The sequence below is a fragment of the Malurus melanocephalus genome, unplaced genomic scaffold (genome assembly GCF_030028575.1).
Source record: "Malurus melanocephalus ecotype Western Australia unplaced genomic scaffold, MMel_1.1 scaffold_430, whole genome shotgun sequence".
Lineage (NCBI taxonomy): Eukaryota > Metazoa > Chordata > Aves > Passeriformes > Maluridae > Malurus > Malurus melanocephalus.
The window spans coordinates 185154-209680 of record NW_026623662.1 but is presented as its reverse complement, the minus strand read 5'-3'; the positions used below and the strand labels follow the sequence as shown (position 1 = coordinate 209680).

Genomic DNA, 24527 nt, shown 5'->3' with positions numbered 1-24527 from the left:
CAAAATCCTATTTACTGCAGCAAGCAGGATGGATAATACCATTTAACACCTGGTAGAGAATGTGCCATCAGCTCAGAGCTTTGTGCTCCGTGTGCTCATCTCACCTTMAGGTTAATGCTCCTTGACAGCCTCCACGGAAAGCACAATCCCCAAATTAAGTGCCCGATTTGGGATTTGCAAATCCTTCCTCGACGTTTAAGTCGGGGGGAAAAGGGATGCAGGGAAGTGTGTCGGTATTTCCTGCACTCAGAGTCTGAGCTGCCAGGCTGGGAGCTGGCACTGAGCCCTGTGGGCAGCAGGAATGTCCCCAAAGGCCACCGCAGCCTTAAGGGTGGGTGGGGATTGTGGAATGGGCAAAGAATTGCCAGGGCAATGATCTGTAGGCTGTGAAATCTGTAGGGAATCCAAGGGAATCTGAAACTTCCAGATGTCCTCAGAATGGTAGAATCAGGGAATTGTTTCAGTTGGAAAAGCCCTCTGAGATCATCAAGGCCATCACTGACGCTGTCCCCAAGTGCCACATCCACAGGGCTTTGGGATCCCTCCAGGGATGGGGGCTCCACCCCTGCCTTGTGTTGGACATGAAGGAATTTCTTTCTATGAAGGAATTTTCCCAATATCCAACCTAAACCTCCCCTGGCCCAGCCTGAGGCCGTTCCCTCTCCTCCTGTCCCTGTTCCCTGGGATGAGATCCCAAATCCCCCCCGGCTGCCCCCTCCTGTCAGGGAGTTGTGCAGAGCCACAAGGTCCCCCCTGATCCCCTTTTTTCAGATTTTTTTCCAGGATTTTTCCCCTTTCCCAGCTCTCTCAGCCACCCCTCAGATTTGTGCCCCAGGATAATCCTATAACCTCACCCCATAACCACATCCACACTGCTCAACACTTCAAAATATTTCCAGGACATTCAGGAGCACAGAAACCTGGTTCCAGTGGAAAATATTGTGATTAATACAGAGATCCATATCTTGCTCATTCCCACTGATAAACCAAGTCRTTGTGTCATGCAGCAGGGTATTAAAATTAATTTCCTTCTGCTCCCATGACTTGGGGCAGGATTCTCYTAATGATGCATATTAGCATTAGGAAGCAGAGCAACATGAAAATATCTGGGATTGCTGGAGGAGATTGGAACTGGGGAGTCCCATCAGTCTCAGAGACAGAGCAGGAACAGACACAGCTCGTTGAGTGTCTGTGTGAGGCCAAAACCACAGTGAGAAACAGGAGAGGGTCGTGTTTCCTTTGTAAGAAATGTTGTAAAGGAAAAGCAGAGGGGTGAAGGGAAACTGGGACATCACCTGCTCTGCAGGAAAATCCTGTGCAAAGTTGGTGGGAATTGGAATTGCCCAGAAAAGTGGCCCTGGAGCTGTAGAGATGGTTAGGAATGGAGTCTGTAGGCACTGGGGCTTGGAACTGGCACTGAAAGTGCCAAAAACCCTACACTTTTTAATGTCAGAGACAGCAAAGAGATCAACGAGGGTTTGCTTTGTCCTATAAACACCCCAAAGTGAAGAGCTTCACCTGCAGGAACTGCACTGAGGAGGGACAGACAGAGCTCCCGAGCTCTGGGACAGGGGCAGGAATGGCATTGCCTGGAAAGGCTCTGCGTTCACTCTGGGATTCTTATCCCAAAACAACTTTCTCCTTTCAGAGTAATGGAATGCTTTGGGTTGGAAAAAAATCTTCAGGATTATCCAGTGCCATCCCTGCCATGGCAGGGACACCTCCCAATGTCCCAGGGTGCTCCAATCCCAATGTCCAGCCTGGCCTTGGACACTGCCAGGGATCCAGGAATTCTCTGGCAATTCCATCCCAGCCAGGAATTCCCAATTCCTCAGATCCCCTTTCTCCCCCAATCTCCCCTTTTCCACTCTGATCCATTCCCTGTGTCCTGTCCCTGCAGCCCTTGGCCCCAGTCCCTCTCCAGCTCTCCTGGAGCCCCTGGAATGTTCTGGAAGCTCTCCCTGGATCCTTCCCTTTTCCAGGGGAACATTCCCAGCTCTCCCAGCCTGATCCAGAGGGGCTCCAGGGAYTCTCCAGCAGCTCCTTGTGCTGTTTTCCCCAGGCTGGGGCAGCTCTGCAGGTGGGGGCTCACCTGAGAGGAGCAGAGGGGCAGGATCCCCCTCCCTGCTGCCCACGGGGGGTTCTGGGTCCCAGTGTCCATGGCTGGGACATGTCCAGCTTCTCATTCACCAAAATCCTCCAGTCCTGCTCCATTCACTCTCCCCCTGCCTGGATTGGTGCTGGGATCACCCTGACCCCAGGCAGGACGTTGCATTTTAAAATAAATAATTAACACAATGCAGGGCCAGCACTTTCCCCACTGTTATCTCAGTTTTGGGGTTTTTTTTTGCTGTGAAGAACCACCTTCCCACAGGTGGACAATGCAAAAACAGGGGCAGATTTCCCTCCAAGCTCAGTGTGTGAACACTCCAACCACAGCTCCAGATCAGAAGCACAGGCTGCTCTGGAACTCCTCTGTTCCACTCTCTGCAATAACCAACAGCTGATGTGCTACCCCTGACCTAGAAACACTGGCAGSTGTTAGGGGAATTGCAGGGGTTTGGGGGAAGTATCCAAAGGTTTTTAGCACATAAACCAAATTTATGAACAGTTATTCCCCTGGAGAATAGAACTGTTTGTGTTTTACTACAGCAGCTGTCACCGGTGCAGGGTTATTCTGTCCTGTATTAATGCCCTGGAAAGGCTGAGCATCTTCCCTCAGTCACTGCAATATTTTCTAATTGACAGGCTTCATCTGGCACTGAATATGGATCATTTTCTCCGTCAGGAGCACGCYGGGCTGACACTAATCTGTTCTGTTGTCATCTCCCTTTATCATCAACGGCTGCATTGTTTTTCCAGCAGCACCCAAGAACGCAAATACGAAGCTTCTAATTGAAAAGGCTAAGTAATCAAAAAGCCAATTAATCAGTGGGATGAGCTGCGACACTCGATGATGCAACAGACAGAAATACCACACAGGCAGCACTGAAGTGTTGTTAAAGCGTGCTTATTTGATGTGGGRATGATCTGAGCTGGTAATTAGTGTTCTTTGTCACAGGTGACAGACTCAGATTGAACATTTCTGTGTCCTGACATTCATTCTGCAGCTCCACTTGCTCCCAGCCCACCTCCTGCTCTGAACTTCACTCTGTGAGCCCATTTCTGTGCACCTTCCACTGAAATCTGGACAAGTTTAGGTACAAACAGCYTCTTTTCATGCATTTCCAGAGCTGCCTTTTTTTAAAAATAAGCTGTATTTCCATCCCAATTTTTTTATTTCCCAATGCAGGGGTTTGACTCAGGGAAAAGTTTGTAAGAAAAGGTAAATCATGCAAATCCAGAAATGATGGGGAATCTCTGGAGGTTTAAAATGTCTGAACGGATCCAGCAATCTGGGCTGGTCCCAGAGCTGACCCAGCTTAGAGCAGGAGGTTCCTTCCCTGAACTGTCCCATGTCCTGAAAGAGAGATCTGAATTTAGGGACATGCAGTGGGAAAAGTGTCATCAGAGAATCCTGGAATGGTTTGGGGTGGAAGGAACCTYAAAGCCCATCCAGAGCCACCCCTGCCATGGCAGGGACACCTCCCACTGTCCCAGGGTGCTCCAATCCCAATGTCCAGCCTGGCCTTGAACACTGCCAGGGATCCAGGGACACCACAGCTGCTCTGGGAATCCCATCCCAGCCAGGAATTCCCAATATCCCACCTAAATCTCCCTTCTTTCAGTTGAAACCCCAGTTTTGCCTCCAGCAGCTCACAGGTGACCCCAAGGAGCCTTGGGGAAGGTGGGATTTCAGAAACTCTGACTCCTTTGCTTGTCCAGGTTTTCACTCTGAAACCTCCACCTCCCCAAAGAAACCCCAAATCAGATTTGGAACACAAAGTTCACTCCTTTCCGAGCTGGAACAGCACTTTTTTGTGTAGGAGAGAGATGAAAACGTCCCTTGATGACAAACTGGATGACAGCTTGGAAAAGCAGAGGGSTTTTACCTCCCAAACGAAAAGTCAGAATGAAAAGACAAAGTTTGGCATCACAAAAACTCCACTCTGAAGATGGAGCAAACATCATCCACGGAATAAAACAAGAATTCAGAACTACTTGGCGAAATCCTGGAGATTTCCAAACCAAGAGATGGCAGAACTTTCCCATTTCACATCACCTGGGGGATGGCACTCCAGCAGAACTCAAATGAAGTTATTTAAAGTTCATTATCCCCCTTGCACACCACAAGGATTGATTTATACGTTGGAAGTCTCACTGTATCAATGACCTAACTGAATGTGAAAATATCTAAGAAAAACTTCTAAAAAGATGTAAAAGGCAAAAAAAATTTGAATTTTTCCCTACTAAGAGCACAGCTACAACCAGCCCAAAAGAAGCCAGTTCAGATGAGATCCCACTGCTGCTTTTTCCCCCATCACCCATCCAGTTACTGGAGAATAATAAACGTATTTTGCGGATTTTTTTAGTGAAGGATCTTAATTTTGAGCTGTTTAAATATTGCACCAATTTAGGATCATTAAACTAATTTCCCCTCACCCTTTCAAAGTCTTTTTCATTGCCAAGAAYGTGGCACTTCATTAATGTCATCTTTGGGAAGGAAGGACAAAACACTGAGATGGTATCGGATAGACCCTCGATTTAAAATATTCATTAAACCCAATTATCCACACTGATAATTCATGCAACACGTTTTTCYTCCTAATCCATAAAAAACAAGGGGYTTTCTGCTCGCCTGCTAAGCTGCATTAATGAATATGTATCTCCTTAATAATTTTCACAACTAAAAAATAAAAAAAAATCTGAATTATTTAACAATATCTAAGCTGAGGAAGGAGGCAGAGGGGTAAAGGAGGCAAATGTATTCAGGCTGGAGGTTAYARCCAACCTGGGAGCCAGAAAAGGATSACAGCAGTAATTATTTGAAATTAACATCCTATAAAATAATACCCTATAAAGAATAGGAACGTTAACAGCAATATGTTCAATCACTGTAAGCAAGTCCCACGGCTTCCCAAGCTGCTCTCTGCAGTTTAATTTCAAGCCTGTGATGAGAAAAGGACGCAGAAGTGCTTTTAAAACATGGTGTAAACTTGGAWTTAAAATTAAACTCTGCGTGTACTGATGGAGGAATCACTGATGGCACCCACTGAAAGCAGAAATTCACTATGTCCCTTCACACTTCTTTTTTTTTTAAATTTTATTTTTCTTACTTGATGACACTTATTCATTTCCACTGGCTCTTCATCAGTGTTGGTAGAAAATAACCTCATTATTTTATTTTTCTGTCTGTAATTACCGTGACAGATGAAATCCCACAGCGAATGTGAGAACTTTCTTAGTAAAAAAAACAACATTCTCACCCATCAAAACTTCCACCTTGGCAATATTGAGCCAGAAACAGTAGCAGCAATACAAAAATAACCCCTCTGGCCAGAATTTTAATCTTTATCATCCTAAAAAAAGTCAAAAAAGGTGCAGGCATGAATGGAAAAATCTTCATTAAAAGAGAAAAAACAGTTTTACCCTCTCTTCCAGCCGAGCCAGCTGTTCCTTGTAGTAGGCATCGTGTTTCCTCAGCTCCTTGTCCTTGTCTTCCAGCTGCCTGGCCTAAATAAAGGAACAGAAAAATAAAAACATTGGATCAGGGATATTGTCCATTGTTCTGGGAAAAATCATCCCCTTCTCAACAGCTCTGCCCGAGTTTGAACGAACGGGTTTGGAAACAGAACCAAAATGGAACCAAAACGGAACCAAAACAGAAAAAAAAAACGCAGCATGCTGGGAGTTATTGTCAATTTTTTATTTCAAAAACATTTTTTATCTCACAAATCACTTCTGAACTTCGGAAAATCTAATTCTGAACAGGTGGGTAGCTTGGAAGAAGCGAATCCTTTTTTGTATTTGCTAAAAAGTACATCTAAAACTCTGCTGGGCCTCTTTAATTAGGAATCACTCCTCTGGAAAAACTCAGACTGGCTGAAGAATCCACTAAATTGAAAAACTTGACCACAGGACCACTCCCATAATCTGAAAGAACACAGAATAATTTAAAATATTTATATTTTCAACACCAGAGTGACTGGAGTGTTCATGTAAGAGACACTGCTTGCAGCAAATTGATGGTTCTGGCTTTTCATCTGCACTATTTCTCAATTTCCAGGATTAAGGGGACTCATTAAGAATTAGAAAATGCATTTTAAAAGCACACATGCACAGAGGAATTTATTAAAAATATATAAAGCTCTAAGTCCCGCAGTGTAAATACCAGACAAGGGATTTTTAACAAGCTGTGAAGGATTTCACACTGAAATTATCAATGCAAATACTTTCCAGGTTCATCATTTTTTAATAAAATATCTTTATATAATTATCTAATAGTGATCATTATAACAATTACATCACATATTGTCCAGACTTGGTTCCCTTTGTCAAGATTAGTTTTTGAGTTTTTTTAACAAACACCCAAGGAATGCATTAAAAAGTTGGGATTTTTCTTTGTTCCGTTATTCSACTACTTACCATTGTTTCTAAATCCTGAAGCATGTAAAAAAATTTCAAAYTCAAATTAAATTTCTTGTATAATGGTGAATGGAAAGAATGCAAAAAAACCCCACATGCATGTCAGGTGTGTCTAGAAAAACGTAGAAAACGACTTGGAAATTGTTGGGGTTTTCATGCAACTTCACCAAAAATACACCAAAAGCCACATTTTGGATAAATCAAACTTCATCCTCTGCCAACCACTCCATCAGAATTCCATGGACCACGTGGCCTGTCCACCAGCATTTAAATCAGCCTTAATTACAAGTTTTCCCAGAGCTCATTCCATGAAATATTCTCCAAATTCCCATTTTTGTATCGCTCACCGTTTGTTTGTTTTTACAGATCGTTCCTGGTGTCCTCCCAGAGTTGGTGGTGACAGAAAAGCTGAAAATTCATCGCCGGTTCTGTGTCCCCAAAAATCATCCTCTCCCAAATACGGACTCATGGAATGGTTGGGGTTGGAAGGGATCTGAAAAATCATCTCATCCACCCCATCCATGGGCAGGGACACCTCCCAYTGTCCCAGGGTGCTCCAATCCCAATGTCCAACCTGCCCTGGGACATTCCAGGGATCCAGGGACAACCACAGCTGCTCTGGGCACCCTGGGCCACAATATCTCAAATTCCATATCTAATATTCTATATTCAATATTCCACATTCAATATTCCATATTGAATGCTCCATATATAATACTCCATATTGAAGGTTCCATATTGAATGTTCCATATCTAATATTCCATACTGAATAGTCCATATCTAATATTCAATATTGAATATTCCATGCTGAAAGTTCCATATATAATATGCAATATTTAACATTGAATATTGAATGTTCCATATCTAATACTCCATATTAAATGCTCCATATCTAATATTGCATATTGAATATTCCATGTTTAATATTCCATATTGAATGTTCCACCTATGATATTCCATGTTTAATATTCCATATTGAAGGTGCAATATCCAATATCCCATACTTAATATTCCATATTGAATATTCCATATCTAATATTCCATTTTGAAGGTTCCACATTGAATATTCCATATCTAATATTCCATTTTGAAGGTTCCACATTGAATATTCCATATTTAACATTCAATATTGATTGTTCCATATGTAATATTCGATATTTAATATTCCATATTGAAGGTTTCATATCCAATATTCAGTTTTTAATATCCCATATTGAATATTCCATATTGAAGGTTCAATATCCAATATTCCATATCTAATATTCCATATTTAACACTCCATACTGAATGTTCCATATTGAATATTCCATATTTAATATTCAATATTGAATGTTCCATCTATATTACATATTTAACACTCCATATTGAATATTCCATATTGAATATTCCATATTTAACATTCCATATTAAAGGTTCTATATCCAATATTCCATATCTAATATTCCATATTTAGCACTCAATATTGAATGTTCCATATCTAATATTCAATAATTAACATTTATATTGAATGTTCCATATATGATATTCCATATTTAGCATTCCATATGAATGCTCCATATCTGATATTCCATATTTCATGTTCCATATCGAACATTCTGTATCTAATATTCCATATTTAGCATTCCATATCCAATATTCCATCTCTGCAAGGCACCTCCATGGGTACCCAATGCAAATATTCCATGTCCAACCACCACAATCCCCAAAACACAGAAGATCTCCAGAACATTCCTTTGGTGTTTGGAGTTAAACAGGCTGGTGACAAGGAAAACATGAAATTAATATTCCATAAAGCTCAGGAGAACGYGGTTATGGTTTAGTTCTTAAAATTGAACTATATTTCCCATGATTCTATCTCTGAACTGAAATAAAATTCACACGGGCAGAGCTCTCAGGGTGTAAAACACAGCAGCTCAAGGGCACAGCAATGRCAGAGGAGACCAAACCCATCCTCATCCTCCAAATCCAGCTGAGCTCAAATCCTTTTCCTCTGCCTTGCTGTGATCAGGGCAATGCAGAAAAAGTTGTTCCAAAAATATCCCCCTAAATGGAAGATTTTGCCCTGGAAAGTTTCATTTGCCATGGAAAATTCATTTTTTTGGTTGATTTTTGGGTTTGGCTCCCTGTCCCCCCTCAAAATAAAAAATCACCAAACCAGTTGGATTTTCCTGCACTACAGAAGGTCTGTAGTGACACTGCTCATTGTCCTGATCTATCACTGATAAAGGAGAAATMTTCTATTATATAATATTCTATTATATATATTGTAAAATTATATAATTATATATTTCACATATATAATTATATTATACATAATTACATAGATATAATTACATTATAATTATAATTATATAATTATAATATAATTATAGAATTACAATATTCTATTATATAATATTCAATAGTATAAAATCCTATCATAAAATGGTAAAATTATAGAAAAAATATAGAAAATAGTTATAAAATTCTACGAAATATTATAAACATAAATCATATGCCCATCCAAAGGTTTGTTCCCCTATTTTGTGAAAGTAACTGGAAGATTTGGTAGGCAGGTAAGAAACTCAGCAAAAAAAGTTTCTTCCACCCCTGACACTTGTACAGCAACGCCGACGCAGCAAAGTTCAAATGAATAAATAATAAATAAAATTATTCATTTATACAGGAGACTATAAATATGCCAATAGAGGAGAACTGAGTGCCAAAATAAAAAACTGGGAAGTAATATTATATTTATGGGGCTGCAGCTACAAGATCCCCATGAATGTCAATGAGCTGCAAGAAAATAATTAAGAATAACCGTGTTTTCAATTAGCTGAATGCCACACTTCAGGTGTAAATGAGACACTGGAACAGGTTTGTTGCTTCTTCACAAAGAAACTCTGAAAAATAAAACCTTTGCTTGGGTGTTTTCTACAGAACAGCTTCAAAAGGCCACCTTTGGTTCCCTAAATCACCCAAATTAAAAATCATGAATATTAAATAGAGCTTCTTCACAATCATGAGGAAGTTGGACCAAGATTTAAAGGCCAAGCTGGGTTTTGTTTCCAAAAGTAGCACCTGGATTTGGCAATGGTAGGAGTTGCCACCACTGGAAGAATTGATGTCTTCCCTACAAAAAAAAATTCCAGGAATTGCCTCGTGCCCGGCTGCAGCGACACCTGTGACAAAGCCAAGCTCTGCTCACACAGCACACAAAAAAAAAATCACATTTATTTTGTCCTCTGTGCAGCAGAACAGAGCAAACAAACAGCTGRCTGAAAACTCACATTTAATAATTAAATTTTAAAAATAAACAAAGGAATCTACTGCTGGATGCATCAAGATTCCAGGTGTGCGTGATCATCAATTGCTGTTATTTAAGGAGCTGGTAAAAAAACCAAAATTATCGGGGGTTTAATGTAAATTTGTAGGCAGATTTCAAATTCAGSTCCTGGTTTAGCGCTGCCCCTCGGYGCTGACTCYRAGCTCCAAATTCATTAAYATYCCAAAAATTTACAGTGGGACCACTGAGATGGCTGCAGTTTGCATTTTTGTGGGAAAAGAATGATCCAATTCAAAATAAGAGTCCAGTTTAAAAGTATGAATTATCATCAGCCATTTGAGAGTCCTCTGAAGATCCTGCTTCAGGGTCATCTCCTCACCATCCCACCAAGGATACTGGAGGACAGGATAAAAGCTCTCCCAATCCAAGAACTCCAGCAAGAGGAGGCAGCTCTAAATCAGTGAGATGCACCAGCACAAGAGAGCAGAGCTCAGAAAATCCCCTTTATCACCACATTTTTGGGGATTTTCCATGCCTTTTCCAATTTGAGGTTTGCTGGATGAATGGATCCATAGGTCAGATCCAGGTGAATTCCAGTGTTTGGAATTCAGGTCCAGGCTATGAGGTTCACGTCATTAAACAGTTTTTCAGCATTTCATAAAATCATGGTTTGGGATGGAGGGGACCATGAGGATCATCTTGTTCCTCCCCCTGCACAAGCAGTGACATTCCAGCCCCACCAGGGTGCTCAGAGCCCTGTCCAGCCTGACCTTGGTTGTTCATTCCCAAAGACGTGACATCCACTGAACTCCTCTTCCATTCACATTTGCAAATGGATAAAATCAGATAAAACCTCATTATTTGCATAAATTATGATGATCAGTTAAACTGCTCTCCTTATTCACTGCATGGAGCGTTCCAATAATTCCCAATTTCCACATTTCATGGATGCTGAACTGCCACAGTTTTTAATTTTTAACCTTCTATTTCAGCACATAAATGCATCCATCATTCCAAACAGGCAGCACCAGGAACTTAGGGATATTCCTAGAAATATACRCTMCTCCCTTCCCCCTCAAAGAATTCCTTTCTAAATTATCGCTCTGCACAAAATCATCCCTGAGCACAAAAAAAAATCATGGGGACACATCACTTGAAAAGAGGGATGTTCATTTCCACTTAAAGGTGGGGAATTGTTAGGAATTGGAAACGGCAGCGCCAACAATGCATCATAAAACGCCGTCTTTGACAAGTGTAATTAAAACAAGCTTTAGTAATTACCACTAAATGTGCTACAGTACATTTTCTAAAAATAATGAAGTCCTAAAAGAGCGAGTCGTGCAGATAAAAAAGATCACATTGAGAGGAGGAGGCTAATGGAGAAAATGAAAAGATTGAATTTATGAACAAGTAAGGATCTGGTGTATAACGGAACATGTGACGTGAAGCTTCATTTACTGAATCTCGTTATAGACCAAGGGAGAAAAAAAATAAACGTACAAATGCCAAGGGAAGGAGTAACAGATTCCAATCCTAACGTGAGTCACGGGAATACGCAACTGAAATCCACAGGAATATCGCTCTCTGTAGGGCAGGAGTTCATGGATGATGCTGCCCCAACAAGAAGAGCTTTAATTATGCCAGAATGAAAAGCTGAACAAGGRAAACCCCAGGATTAGTGAGGTGGGAAAAGSTCTCCAAGATCATCAAGGCCAAGCTGTGCCCAATGCCCRSCTSRYCCCCAGCTCAGAGCTCTGAGTGCCACATCCAGGAATTCCTTGGACACTTCCAGGGATGGGCACTCCAAATCTCCCTGGGCAGCCCTTCCAAAATGGAACACCCAGAGAAGGAGGGGAATSATTTAGGGAGAGCAGACACACCCARAGAGATCCCAGAGSRGATGAGGGTTCTGCTCAAAYARGGGCAATGAAGAGRCCACAAATGGCACCCCAAGGCTGGGGGTTGGACACTTCCCAGCATGGACTGGAAAAGCTCTGCTGAGCCTTCTCCACCTGCCAGGTCCCCCAGAGCCTGGGTGGGGACAGGAGAAGCAGCAGAAGGGGTGTTTTCACTCCCCACTCACTGGGGAGGAGCCCGGCCTCCTTCCAGCCCCATTTATTTTATTGATCCCACCCCAAAACCAGGCGCAGAAAAACCCCACACATAGACCAAGTGACCAGAAATGAGCGATTACAGACTCACAGAAGGGTTTGGGGCTGGAAGGGACCTTCAGGACCATCTCATTCCACCCCTGCCATGGGCAGAGCACCTTCTACCAGCCCATGTCCAACCTGTCCCTGTACAATATCGGCACTAAAGAAAAGCCWCCACTTCTCCCCAAACTCTGAAAGAACCATCTGCTTCAAAACAATAGACTCCAAGACTTGATTTCCTTGAAAATAAAAATTAAAATACATTCAGGACTCAACTATTCATCAGCAACGGGCAGAGAAGGCTTGCATTTCYATCCAAGCACGGTTCAAAGGGAAGAAAGAGATGCTAAACAAATCTGAATGACAYCTCTGCATGTCACTGGGAATGAAAGAAAGGCATGACTTGTTCCTGAAACTCGAGCCGTGCTTTTCAGGCAGCCAACACAGTCCAAGGAGATCAAACATTGTAAAGACTATCTGTACCGCTGCCAGGTATTTGTAGCGATTCGAATATTGTCTCTAAGTGTCGCTGACAGCTTCTGATGTTTCAGTCATATGTCAAACACGGAGTTTTCCACTAAACTGAAAGGAGCAGAGACTGCTCCATACGAGCCAAAGAGGATTTCTCTCTGTAAAACAGAGCAAAAGGACCATTATCCTGTAAAATTCAGGGAAAAAAACCTGCCAGGGAACTGATTTAGAACTGTGTTYTGTTTCAATCTTTGTTGCTACAAGTCATAAATATTTTTGCTGTTTTTACAGTGTTCAGAATTGATAATCATGATGATTTTGCAGAAATACTTTTAAATCCCTGGATTAAACAACAGAAAGAAAAGTTATTGCTAAGCACAGTCAGCCAATATTTGATGTATTTTTAAATGAAACAAAGAGAAACRTAAGGAAGCATCACCCTTCCAGAAGTTCACCACTGAAGTCCAAAACAAAGTCAGAGAGAAGAAATTTGCACTTCAGTTGCCTCAAATCCAAATGCTCAGAGAAAATTTTGCAATCTAAGCTTCCACCTAGCACTCTTCACTCTTTTGTCACAACCCCAGCACCATTTGTCAACAACATTGTATTATTATCGCTCTAAAAGCCCCAATTTTTGTGTTCTGTAAAATAAAGATTCAATGGACTGAACATAAACCATGAAATAATTCTTAGGGATGTTGCATTAATACCAGCAATGAAAACTCAACACCTCATTGAAGGCCACTTCAAAGCCAATCTAATTTGGAATCCCATCAAAAACCCACTGAATTTTCTGTTTATTAGAGGCCTCTCAGCACCAGGGACCRTTCTCCAGGGTTATTTTCCATCTGTGAATATCCCACTTCTGTCATCAAACGCTCCAAACTCKCCATGAATTGATATCATTTCCTCCCAGCCCAAGTCACCTCATTGGAAGTGGCTGCTCAATCCGTTATCCTGGGAAGCAATTTCCACTGAAGGCAAAAAGTGATGATGCCTGAGTAGGAAAATCCACTTTGGAATAGCAAATAAGAGGAGTTTTTTTGCTGTTCAGCTATTCAGGGTATTGATTTCTGCTTAAGACACACAACTGAGTCACTTGTAACTGCATCAGGTGTTTCTCAATTTGAAAGATCCGATAAAAAAGCAGAACGTTCATTTTTGGGTGTTAAAAAAAAAGCATTTTAAAAACCCAGATAATCTATTGTTTTAAAGGGATTTTAGCTGTGTTTTTTGGGAATGCGAACTTGTTAAATTGAACTCTTACTATTTGCTAAAAAGCAAACCATCAAAACTCATTGATTCTGTCCCAAATTATGCAGCCATTTTATTTCCCATTATTCCCAGAGATTTTCGTACCCAGCTTGAGAAGAAAATTACTGTAACCAGTAGATAATTTAAGATTGAAGATGTTAGTAACTCAGAGACAAGTTCATCTTTTAACCAGRATATTTGATTTAACAGTGAAATTTAGGGATTGACCACAACATTGCCAAGGAAACATAATTTTGGTGAACTTTGAGAATGCTTCAACTTTCCCCAGAGATCTTTTGGCATCGAGATACACAAAAAAAGTTCACATGGGAAAGAAAACATTTGGTGTGCACCTTTATCAAACTACACAAAATTCATCCCCATTAATGTCAGGCTTTTAGCTCTGTCTMATTTTTCCCAGCACTCTGAAAACTCAATTAAAACAATTAATAGGACAATTTGTAGCTTTTCACACCATATCCCTAAAATATGAAACTAAGTGTGAAAATCCAAAGTTAATACCACGTACTTACCATAATTCTTAAAATTATTACCTACAAACCAAAATCCAACAAAGCCTTGGGAAAGTGAGAGAACCCAGCAGGATTTAATGCTCTTTGTATTTTAATTACTAAATTACAATGCYGGTCTTTCAGCATCTTCTTGAAAGATTTAACAACTTCTTCTGCAATAAACCCACAGGAGAATTTCTGCCTCGAGCAGAGCGGCTCTGAAAAGGGTTGGGATTGATTTATGCATCGATTATTGGTGAGCATCTTCCTTTTATATAATCCTGTAACACGTGTCATTGAATTTTTCTGTCCAACTTCCACTYGCTGCACTTTTATTTCTCTTCTTGTTTGATTTTGGAGTCTCCAGGGCAGAGCCTGGAACTCACGACACATCTGTGCAGTGTTTAACATAATTATACTTCAGGCTCTGCTGGTGTTTGTATTATTCTAACAGAAATAAATAATATTTCGAGCTCAGAAAATATTGAAAATGGATGGAAAAAGCAGATTTAATACGAGGCAGAGTAAGGGAAACAAACACTTGATTTTTGTGAAGAGTGTAATAGAAAATAAATGGATTTTTTTTTTTTTTAAGCCCGTGCCCTGTTTAGATKGGGAATGTCTGAGCGTGCCAGGAATTTGGGACTGGGCCACTCAACAAACCCTCAAACTTATGAATTTAATTAAGTAATTGGAGGCAGGAAATACAATGAAGAGAGGGACTGATGCTGACATTTCTATTCCACGCTCTGACATCCTTGTCATGAACATTTGCTGACACAACATTTAAAGGGTTTAACATGGCAGGGCAGAGACTGTTCCAAAAACGTGGTTCTACTAAAATGTTTATACATTTTAGCGTAAWTTTTTGTCAAAAATTGGAAAGAATAAACCAGCTGTCTGACAGGATATTCAAAACTAACTCAATGGAATTATATGCACAGAAAAATGTAAAGCAAGAAATAATGAAGTGCAATGAAATGCTCAAAGGTTTCATAAAAATTACTGGATTGAAATGGCCAAAAAGATCAAACCAGAGAAGATCGTGGCAGGTAAAATCCAGAAGGGTTTGGGTTGGACCTGGAAGATGACCATGGGCAGGGACACCTTCCACCACCCCAGGGTGCTCCAAGCCCTGTCCAGTCTGGCCTTGGACACTTCCAAGGKAGGAWYCRGTGAGGATGAGTGCAAAATAATTTGGAAACAGAAGTCCGCACCAGCCAGTGAAGCTTTATTATCCTGACTATAAAGCCCCCGAGAATAAGTTGATATTCCTGCAGGAAAAGCCAAGGAAAAYTTGTCCCCTGTGTTAAAACAGCAAAATAAAATCAGAAGGAGATTGATGAAGAAAAGGGGAAGAAGAAGAAAGCACCAAACTGAGATCACATTATTTGACATAAATAAAATCCCAGCTCCTCCCAGAGCTCTGGTCACGCTCTGTACGTTTAAATTCTGGTCACTGCAGAGAAAACCTCTGGAAAAGAAAAAAACTGGAGATACATAAAGACCAAACCCCTGTGAAGAGCTGTGTGTACAGGAGAGAGATACACAAAATAATTAAATGTTCAGAGAAGGTGAGCCAGGCTCTCCTATTTACTCCTTCTCATAATACAAGACTGAGGAAATATTCAGTGAACAGTGAAATTGAAAAGCAACAAATTTGAAACCAATTAAATGCATAATTAACCTGCAGAACTCATCGCCACGAGTTATCAGCAAAGCCAATCGCTCTGCAGAACCCRAAAAAGTTGAGATGTTTGTATTACCTCGGGAAACATCCACATTTCWCCCTTGAAGCTACCTCAGCCTCTGGATTCCTTGGAGCACTAAATGTTCTTTAACAATAGAATATTATTATATAGCAATTAATATTGAAATCTGTCATGAGTCAATTATTTGAGATCCATAAGAAGGAGGAAACTCATTTTTTATCCCAGCTCGGTTACAAAGTGCCCCAAGGAATGACTTTATTTCTTGTGGTATCTGAGAAAAACAAAAAAACAACCAAATTTCAGCCCCAAATTCCAGYCCTTTTCACCTGCTGTGATGCTGTTTTTACACAGCCATGAAAAAAGAAAAAAAAAAACCCTAAAATCAACGTCACCAACTTCTTTCTCCCCCACTCAGGATGAGGATTTAGAAGGGGATGATGGATCCACAGCCAGTACTCACCAGGCTTTATACAAAACTGCCTCTCCTTGTTCCTGGCAACAGTTAAAGAGGGTGAGGAGCTGATGGTGAATGGAACTGAAGGTGTAAAATAAAACAAAGAATCTCTTCAGCAGGGAAAGTAGGAGTTAATGAGGAATTTAAAAACCGCTGAGCCAGAAAACCAGACTGGATTCAATGGTTTGAGCAGGAGTGAATTTCTGACCAGTAGCCTCCTTGCTCTAGACAAATCCATGCAGCAAAAAGAGCAATTTCCAGCTTAAAAAACAGCAAAAGTGCTCAGAAGCACAGGGAAGACAGAGACAGTGAATTCATGTCCTGAGTTTACCAAATGAAAGCACCACTGGTGGCTCCTCAGGCCTCTCCATTCCTAATTCCACTCTGGGAGAGCTGGGAATGTTCCCTGGAGAAGGGAAGGATCCAGGGAGAGCTTCCAGAACATTGCAGGGGCTCCAGGAGAGCTGGAGAGGGACTGGGGCCAAGGGCTGCAGGGACAGGACACAGGGAATGGCTTCAGAGTGGAAAAGGGGAGATTGGGCTGGGATCTGGGGAATTGGGAATTCCTGCCTGGGATGGAATTCCCAGAGAATTCCTGGATCCCTGGCAGTGTCCAAGGCCATGGGACATTGGGATTGGAGCACCCTGGGACAGTGGAAGGTGTCCCTGCCATGGAATGGGGTGCAATGGGGTGGGATGGGGTGATCCTAAAAGCTCTCCCAAGGCCATTCCCCATCCCTGAAATCCAGTGCCCTTCCTGCACCTTCAGCAAAATGAACCAAACATTGAGGAAACACCACCCTGAGCTGGAGGATGAGCTGTGCCCTCAGCTTAACTGTGTGCAGCCTCAGGAAAGATTTCTTTTCCTTTTCCTTTCCCTTTCCTTTTTCCTTTTCCTTTTCCTTTTCCTTTCCTTTTCCAGCACCTCAGTGATGCTGCTAGGAGTCTGAGGGCTGTCTGTACTCAGAGAATCCACAATCCATACATTTTCTAAAGGAATATCATCATTTTAACACAAACACGTTCTGCTGTGGATGAGAGCATCTGCAAGGGAAAGCAAACACTTAAAAGAGCTCTCTAAAAAAGAGGTTTCATCCCAGTCAATAGGATGCTCCAGGAAAATTGAAGCTGCCAAGTACTTCTATAATAACGGGGGAAAAAAGAAAAAAAAAACCAAACAAACAACCCCCACCCTCATTTAGGAGTTGCTAAACCACATCAATTTTACACCATTTTTCTGTACTGCCCTAGAGGTGAGCGCTGGAAAGCAAAGCTCTCTGCTGGATTTGTGAAGTGCTCATTTTTTTTTCTTTTTCGTGCATGCCTCGGATCTATTTGTCATGCAATGCAGCCTGCTCTARCCCACAGTGAGAATTAATGCTTAATTTTCAAAACGTGGAGAGACGCAGCAACTATTTGCACAAGCGATGTCGATGGTATTTGCGTGAAATTGAGAAGAGCAAAGAATTGTTCAAATCAGATTAATTCRGAAAGGATGGAAGAGTTACAACTTTTGTCCTTTAAGAGGAAGAAGAAAAAAATGTGCAGAACGAAACATGACTGATCATAAATAGAAGAAAAGATCTAATCAAATGTTTATTCATCCTTAATCCAGAGAACACGGCACCCTGCTGAGGTTTCAGGTTGTTAAACAAGGGATGGCTCTGCAGTGAAATGGGAACAAAACCTGGACTAAGGATTGAAGAAATCCTTCCTGGGAGGGTGGACACAGAGATTCTGTGYTTGTCCCATCCCTGGAAGTGTCCAAGGCCAGGCTGGATGGGGCTTGGAGCAATCTGGGATTTTGGGAGGTGTCCCTGCCCATTGTAARGGGTGGCACTGGATCAYCTTCAARCKCCCTTCMACTCCAAAGAAATTTTCCTTTTAAAAATTATTCTGTCCAAAGGATTAACAAACACAATGTAGGTGAAGAGGTTTCCAAAGCAAATTTCTAAAAGGAAAAAAAAAATACACTTTTGCAGCACAGGAAACAAGAAATTATATTACATGTTACATATATATAGCTATAATTACATTTAATTGCTTGCTAGTAACTGCAAGATATCACATCCATCAGCACAGTAACTCAGATATTCAAGTTCACCTCACATTTTGCCTTTTATTAATATGGATCCCACAGCCAGGGATGGAGAGGATAAAAAAAAGTGGTTTTCCAACAGAAATCCCACTTTTGTTATCACAAACCTTTTTCTGTAGTGACCTCTGACCTCCCAAAATGAGATAAAAATTATTTATATGTGAGAAAACACTCACAGGGATCTACTGATGCATTTAGAATAATGGAATAAGGGGAGGGTTTGGGTGGGAAGGGAATTTAAGGATCATCCACATTGCACCCCATTCCATGGGCAGGGACACCTTCCACTGTCCCAGGGTGCTCCAATCCCAATGTCCAGCCTGGCCTTGGACACTGCCAGGGATCCCGGAATTCTCTGGGAATTCCATCCCAGGCAGGAATTCCCAATTCCCCAGATCCCACCCCAATCTCCCCTTTTCCACTCTGATCCATTCCCTGTGTCCTGTCCCTGCAGCCCTTGGCCCCAGTCCCTCTCCAGCTCTCCTGGAGCCCCTGGAATGTTCTGGAAGCTCTCCMTGGATCCTTCCCTTCTCCAGGGGAACATTCCCAGCTCTCCCAGTTTTCTCCATGGCAGAGGGGCTCCAGCCCTGGATCTCTCTCTGGATTTTACCTTTCCAACCCCAGCCACGTCCATTTTTCACTCCTCTCTCTATTCCACGGAGCTCCATTCACCATCTGCCACAATTCCACTCCTCAGTTTCCATTTACAGGTGGACAGAGCCGTATTTTCCACACCCAAATCCAAAAAATGTGTTTGGGCACGGGGATCCTGACAAGGAAACGRCGCAAAAATCCCGATTGTTATTGGGGCTGGTGACTGAGGGATCCCAGACATCCCAGAGGAAAGCTGGAAATCAATTTATAATTACAATGTTATCATTAATAAAATTTTAGAATTCACATAATTTTATAATTCACATTATTTTATAAATCACATAATTTTATGTCACATAATTTTAGAATATAATATTATAATTCACATAATTTCATGTCACAAAATTTTAGAATTAATATAATTTTATAATCCACATAATTTTACAAGTCATATGATTTTATAATTCACATTATTTTACAAGTCATATGATTTTATAATTCACATAATTTCATAATTCATATAATTTTAAATATTCATAGAATTCCAAATTTATAAAAACAATTGGAAAAGGGGAACTGAGTCACAAAACAAACTCTTCCACTTTTTCACCAGCAAATGATTCCCCAAAGGAGGGAGTGGAAGAGAGAAAAAATTTAAAAAAATTGGGGTGAAGCTGTGTCACTTTGATCTGCATTGTCACAGAAAAAGCCCCACAACATTTCCCAATGGAAACCATTCCTAAGAAATGAAAGCAGGGCAGGGAATTCTGTGGATTAAATGTGTTCAGGAGAGGCAGAGGGTGAAAAATAAATAAAAATTTCCATTTTCTACAGCTCTCTGCCACTGTGTCAGAATCTGATTTTTCCTAAACTTTGTCCTAAAGTTAATTTTAATCACTTTTTTTGGTCCACACAAGCTTGAAAAGTAAGGTTTGTGATGTTCCATCAAGGAAAAGTCCCAAAAAAGAGCAAATCAAGGCAAGAAAAGTTCCAGTTGAGGTTGGACAYRKYCAAARAACAGYGGTGACCAAATYCCAAATTAAGGTTTGAGAACCTGATCTACCAAAACACATTGGGAATTGCAGCAGGAGGAAGGGCCCTTTGGGAATTTTCTTCTTTTCTGGTGGATTTTTTATTTTTTCTTTGCAGATATTGATGGATTTTCTGAAATGAAGACGCACCCCCAGCATGGGGAAGACAAGATACAATCACATTTCTATTTTCTCTGGGATGTCTGCAGTGAAATTATTTCTAATATTTCCAGGGGTTAAAAAAAAAAAAAAAGTCATGGAACGCTCAGAAATTCATAATTACTCTTGTAAGCAATTCAAAGATTGCCTTGGTATTAAAAAAACCTCCGGATAAAAAGGAATAAAAACATCTGAGAGAATAAGTGAAATGGAGGAGGTTAATAATTTGTATTATCTTATCACTGAGGTTTAGACAGTCATAAACCCATAATGGCAAGGAAATTTAGATTGAAAAGAGAAATTATGTCTATAACCTTACCCACCCGCCTAAATATTAAATTTTTAAAGAATTAACGATCTCCATCCCCATTTCTTTTGAAACCATTCCCACTGATGTTTGTGGTTAATGGGAGCACTCTGGAATTCCACAGCGTGGCAGGGAATCGATAAAACTCATTCTCATAAAACCTGGCTCCACTCTGCCCTGCTCCTTCCTTCCCAAAATATGGATTTATTTCCAAGCCACAGGAAAATTTATTTATATTTTAAACCAGTGCATGCATTTGGGACAGGTGTCAAACATCACTTCAGCCTTGAGAGCCGAAGTTCAAAGGATCCTCCTTTCCAAAATCGTTGGTGCTGGACCCAAAACTCTTTAAAAAAGCTTCATTAATTAATTTTTTTTTAAATTTTAATTTTCATAAAGAAGGAAAATGATGTCAAATAACCAAGTTATACTATAAAAAATATTACATTTAATAATAATTAATAAATAAACACTCCTTATCGAATAGCTTTGAGCAATTCTTGTTAGCACAACTTTTTCCTGCTTTAAATAAACCACATTTTTTTTGTTTAGGTTTTTTTTATAGAGTTATGGAGTCTATTTTCATGTAGAAATATGAAAAATATAAAAATAAAAGAGCAAAGCACTCAGCATGTGACAAAATCCAACCATGCAAGCACCACACGCCTGCAGAGAGATCTAAGGCAGGAACAAATTAACTTAATCTTATTATTTTAAGGTCCAGAGCTGCTSAATGTTTGGGGTGAAGCTGTGTCACTTTGATCTGCATTGTCACAGAAAAAGCCCCACGCCATTTCCCAATGAAACCATTCCTGAGAAATGAAAGCAGGGCAGGGAACTCCCTGGATTAAATGTGTTCAGGAGAGGCAGAGGGTGAAAAATAAATAAAAATTGGAATTTTGTACAGCTCTCTGCCATTGTGTCGGATCCTGATTTTTTCTAAATTTTGTCCTAAAATTAACTTTTATAATATAAAAATATAAAATAGATATATAATAGATATAAAGATAAAAATATAAATATATAAAAACATAAAATACATATATTATATATATAAAATATAAATATATAAAATATAAATATAGAATATATTAAAATATAAGATATATAAAAACCCCGATGAAAGAAACTGCACATTAAAATATCAGCTGGACCTGATGTCATTCTGCCCCTGCCTCCAATACAACTGTGATTAAGAATTAAATCAACTCAGAAACAGAAGCAGGAACTTTTCTGTTCTAAAATTACAAATCAGAGGGCAAGAGTTTCATTTTCCCACCTGTTAGTACAGCAGGGTAAATCCATCCCTCTGCATTTCAGAATGAAAATTTTCTTTCTTTTTTTCAGAAAGAAAAACTGACAGGGACAATTTTATAGAATATTTGATGCTGTGAATGCAAAACTGTCGATGATCACTCTTATAAACAACCCAGGTAATGGGACAGACATTAAAACTAAAATAAATATATCCATTAAAATTAAAATTACAATTAAAATAAAAATCAAAATTACAATTAAAATTACAATTAGAATTACAGTATGGTGATAATACACTGTCAGGGYACCTTTGAGTACCTTTTTTATTAATTGTGTGTGGTATCTTAGTGATGATCACRTGAAGATCTCCATCTAAAGCCAACCAAAAATCATTAATTCCAAATCCAGTCAGCTTTGGGGGGAATGATCTGGGTTTGGGCTTTTTTTTTTGTTTATTTTTTGGGGGTTGTTTGGTTTTTATTGGCTTTTTTTCCTCAGAAAGAAGTTTTTTCACTCAGTTTTGATATTCTCAGAAGGATCCACATCCCTGGAAGTGTCCAAGGCTGGGTTGGATGGGGCTTGGAGCACCCTGGGATAGGGGAAGGTGTGAATGATGCCAAAGTTTTCTTCTAACACAAACCATCCTGGGATTCTGCTAAAGCCAGATTTTTAGGAAAAACAACCTCCTTTAGCCAAGCCTGGTTTACCAGAGGGGATGGAAGTGGATGATCTCCAGTTGCCCCATCCAATCCAMGCGATTCTGGAATTCCACAAATAAATTTTTGCTTTTCTTTCTGAATTTCTGTTTCCTATTTGGAGCAGGACAGGCTCTTCTGAAATATTCACCTAGCACAGCTTTGAGGAGAGAAAAAATTCCTTCCTGGAAAGGAYTGATCAGTGCAGGGGTGGAATCCCCAATCTTGGAGGGATTTAAAGCCCTGTGGATGTGGCACCTGGGGACAGGGACAGTGCTGGGAATGGTTTAATTCCATCTCAAAAGGCTTTTCCAACCTAAATCATTCTCTGATTTTATTGGGAGAGTTCTGAAGCCTCGAGTGCTGCAAACTGCAGTAATAATTTCATTTTTAATATCTGCAGATATATTAAAAAAAAAATAAATCTTTTTCAATGATGTTGCAGAGTTTTTGCAGAACTCTGGGTTGGCTCTGGCACCATCTGAGATGAGAGCAAACCTCCAGCTCTGCTCAACACCCCGAAACCTCAAATTCACAGGTTATTGACCAAAGGAACAAAAGAATGAGCAATTTCCACCCTGGAAAAGCATCCCTGTCCAAAAATCCCCATCCAAAAATGAGTCCCTGTGAGCAGAGAAGGGAATGAAGCTTTTAAAGCAGCAGCTGTTCCTCCATCCCCACCAAACCCCTCCAAAAACCTTAACCTCATGAGAGCAGCAAAAAACCACCAAAAAACCAATCATGACCAGAAACAACTTGCAAAAAATTGGTATCTTCAGGGGCAGCTCGTGAATTTTTGCTTTTATAAATCCAGCAGATTTGATTTGAGGTGTTTTTGGGAATTGGAGCCTTTGCCTKGAGCTCAGCACTGCCCGATTCTGGAATTCTGCAGCAGGAAATGTCACCAATGAGCTCAAATTTGCAAGCAGAAGCTAAAAAATGAGTTCAGCTAAAACCAACTCAGTTCCCAGACTTTGTCTGACCAAAAAACAGCATAATTTGGCTCAAAATTATCAGTTTGGTGCCTTTCTAATTATGTTCTCCCTTTAATTTTTACCCCAAAAATCACCTTTACACGAGTCCAACACACCCCAAACTCGGCAATTTCTCTCTTTTCATTCCAATGAAAATGATTATTTTTTCTGAGGTGTTAAATGATTATTTTTTTCTGAGGACAACTGTGGCAGGGATTACACCCAAACGCTCAGGGAAGGTCGTGTAAAAGGAAATTAAAGACAGGAACAATGATTATGGACGGAAGGCTTGGTTTGATGAAGCTCATTTTCTGAAATCTCTCCTTATCTGAACCCTTATCAGAACTCACCAGTTCAAGGGGACAGCCTGGTTTCCTCCAAATAATTTGGATTATTAAGTGCAGCCCTTCATATTAACTTTGGTAAGGTAAAGAACAAGCTGATCGAGACATGGTTTAAAATTAAAGTGATGTACAGGTCATGCTGAAAAATAAAATGACACGAGAAATTCTGTGTACAAAAAGTTTTTCCCAGCTATTGACTCAAAGAGCCTGAAAAAAATAGCAATTTCAGGTAATTTTGCACATTTTTGAGGGCTGGATGAGAAGTATGAAGAGAAAGAAACCCTCAGACACACAAAATGCATCTGTTGATGAAGAGTTCTTCATGGGTTTGTTAAAAAATAACCCAAAAATAAAATATCTGGGCTGGTGAAAAAGGGATTCCATGGAGAGCTTAGTGCAGGGCTGGAATTGCTAAACTGTCATCCACATGTCTTATATTTTCATGGAGCCAGCCAAAATTATTATTTTTTAGGGGAAAATTAGACCTTTAAATTTTCTATTTTCTTTTCAGGTACAACATATTATTGCTCTAAGTCATGCTCATCTTGGTTTTAYTACACCCAACTGGAATTTCTGAAGGAAAAAAATATTTTAAACAATAAAGAATTGTTAAAACATCTCCATTTGTAAATATTTAATTTAATATTGGTTGTATTTTGCTTATTTTCACACCCTCCAGCTTGAAAATAATTTCTCCTTAAGCAGAAAAAGAATGAAAATA

General features: G+C 40.2%; 1 protein-coding gene across 3 annotated transcripts in view; it reads right to left on the bottom strand.

Annotated features, from left to right (window-relative positions):
* The window catches only part of CHCHD3 (coiled-coil-helix-coiled-coil-helix domain containing 3), a 134027-nt gene that overhangs the window by 47692 nt on the left and 61808 nt on the right, over window positions 1-24527 (bottom strand). For all 3 annotated transcript variants that reach the window (XM_057379999.1, XM_057380000.1, XM_057379998.1), the window contains exon 5: window positions 5530-5613. In XM_057379999.1, the coding sequence (XP_057235982.1) occupies window positions 5530-5613 (84 nt within the window). The remainder of the gene's footprint in view (window positions 1-5529; window positions 5614-24527) is intronic.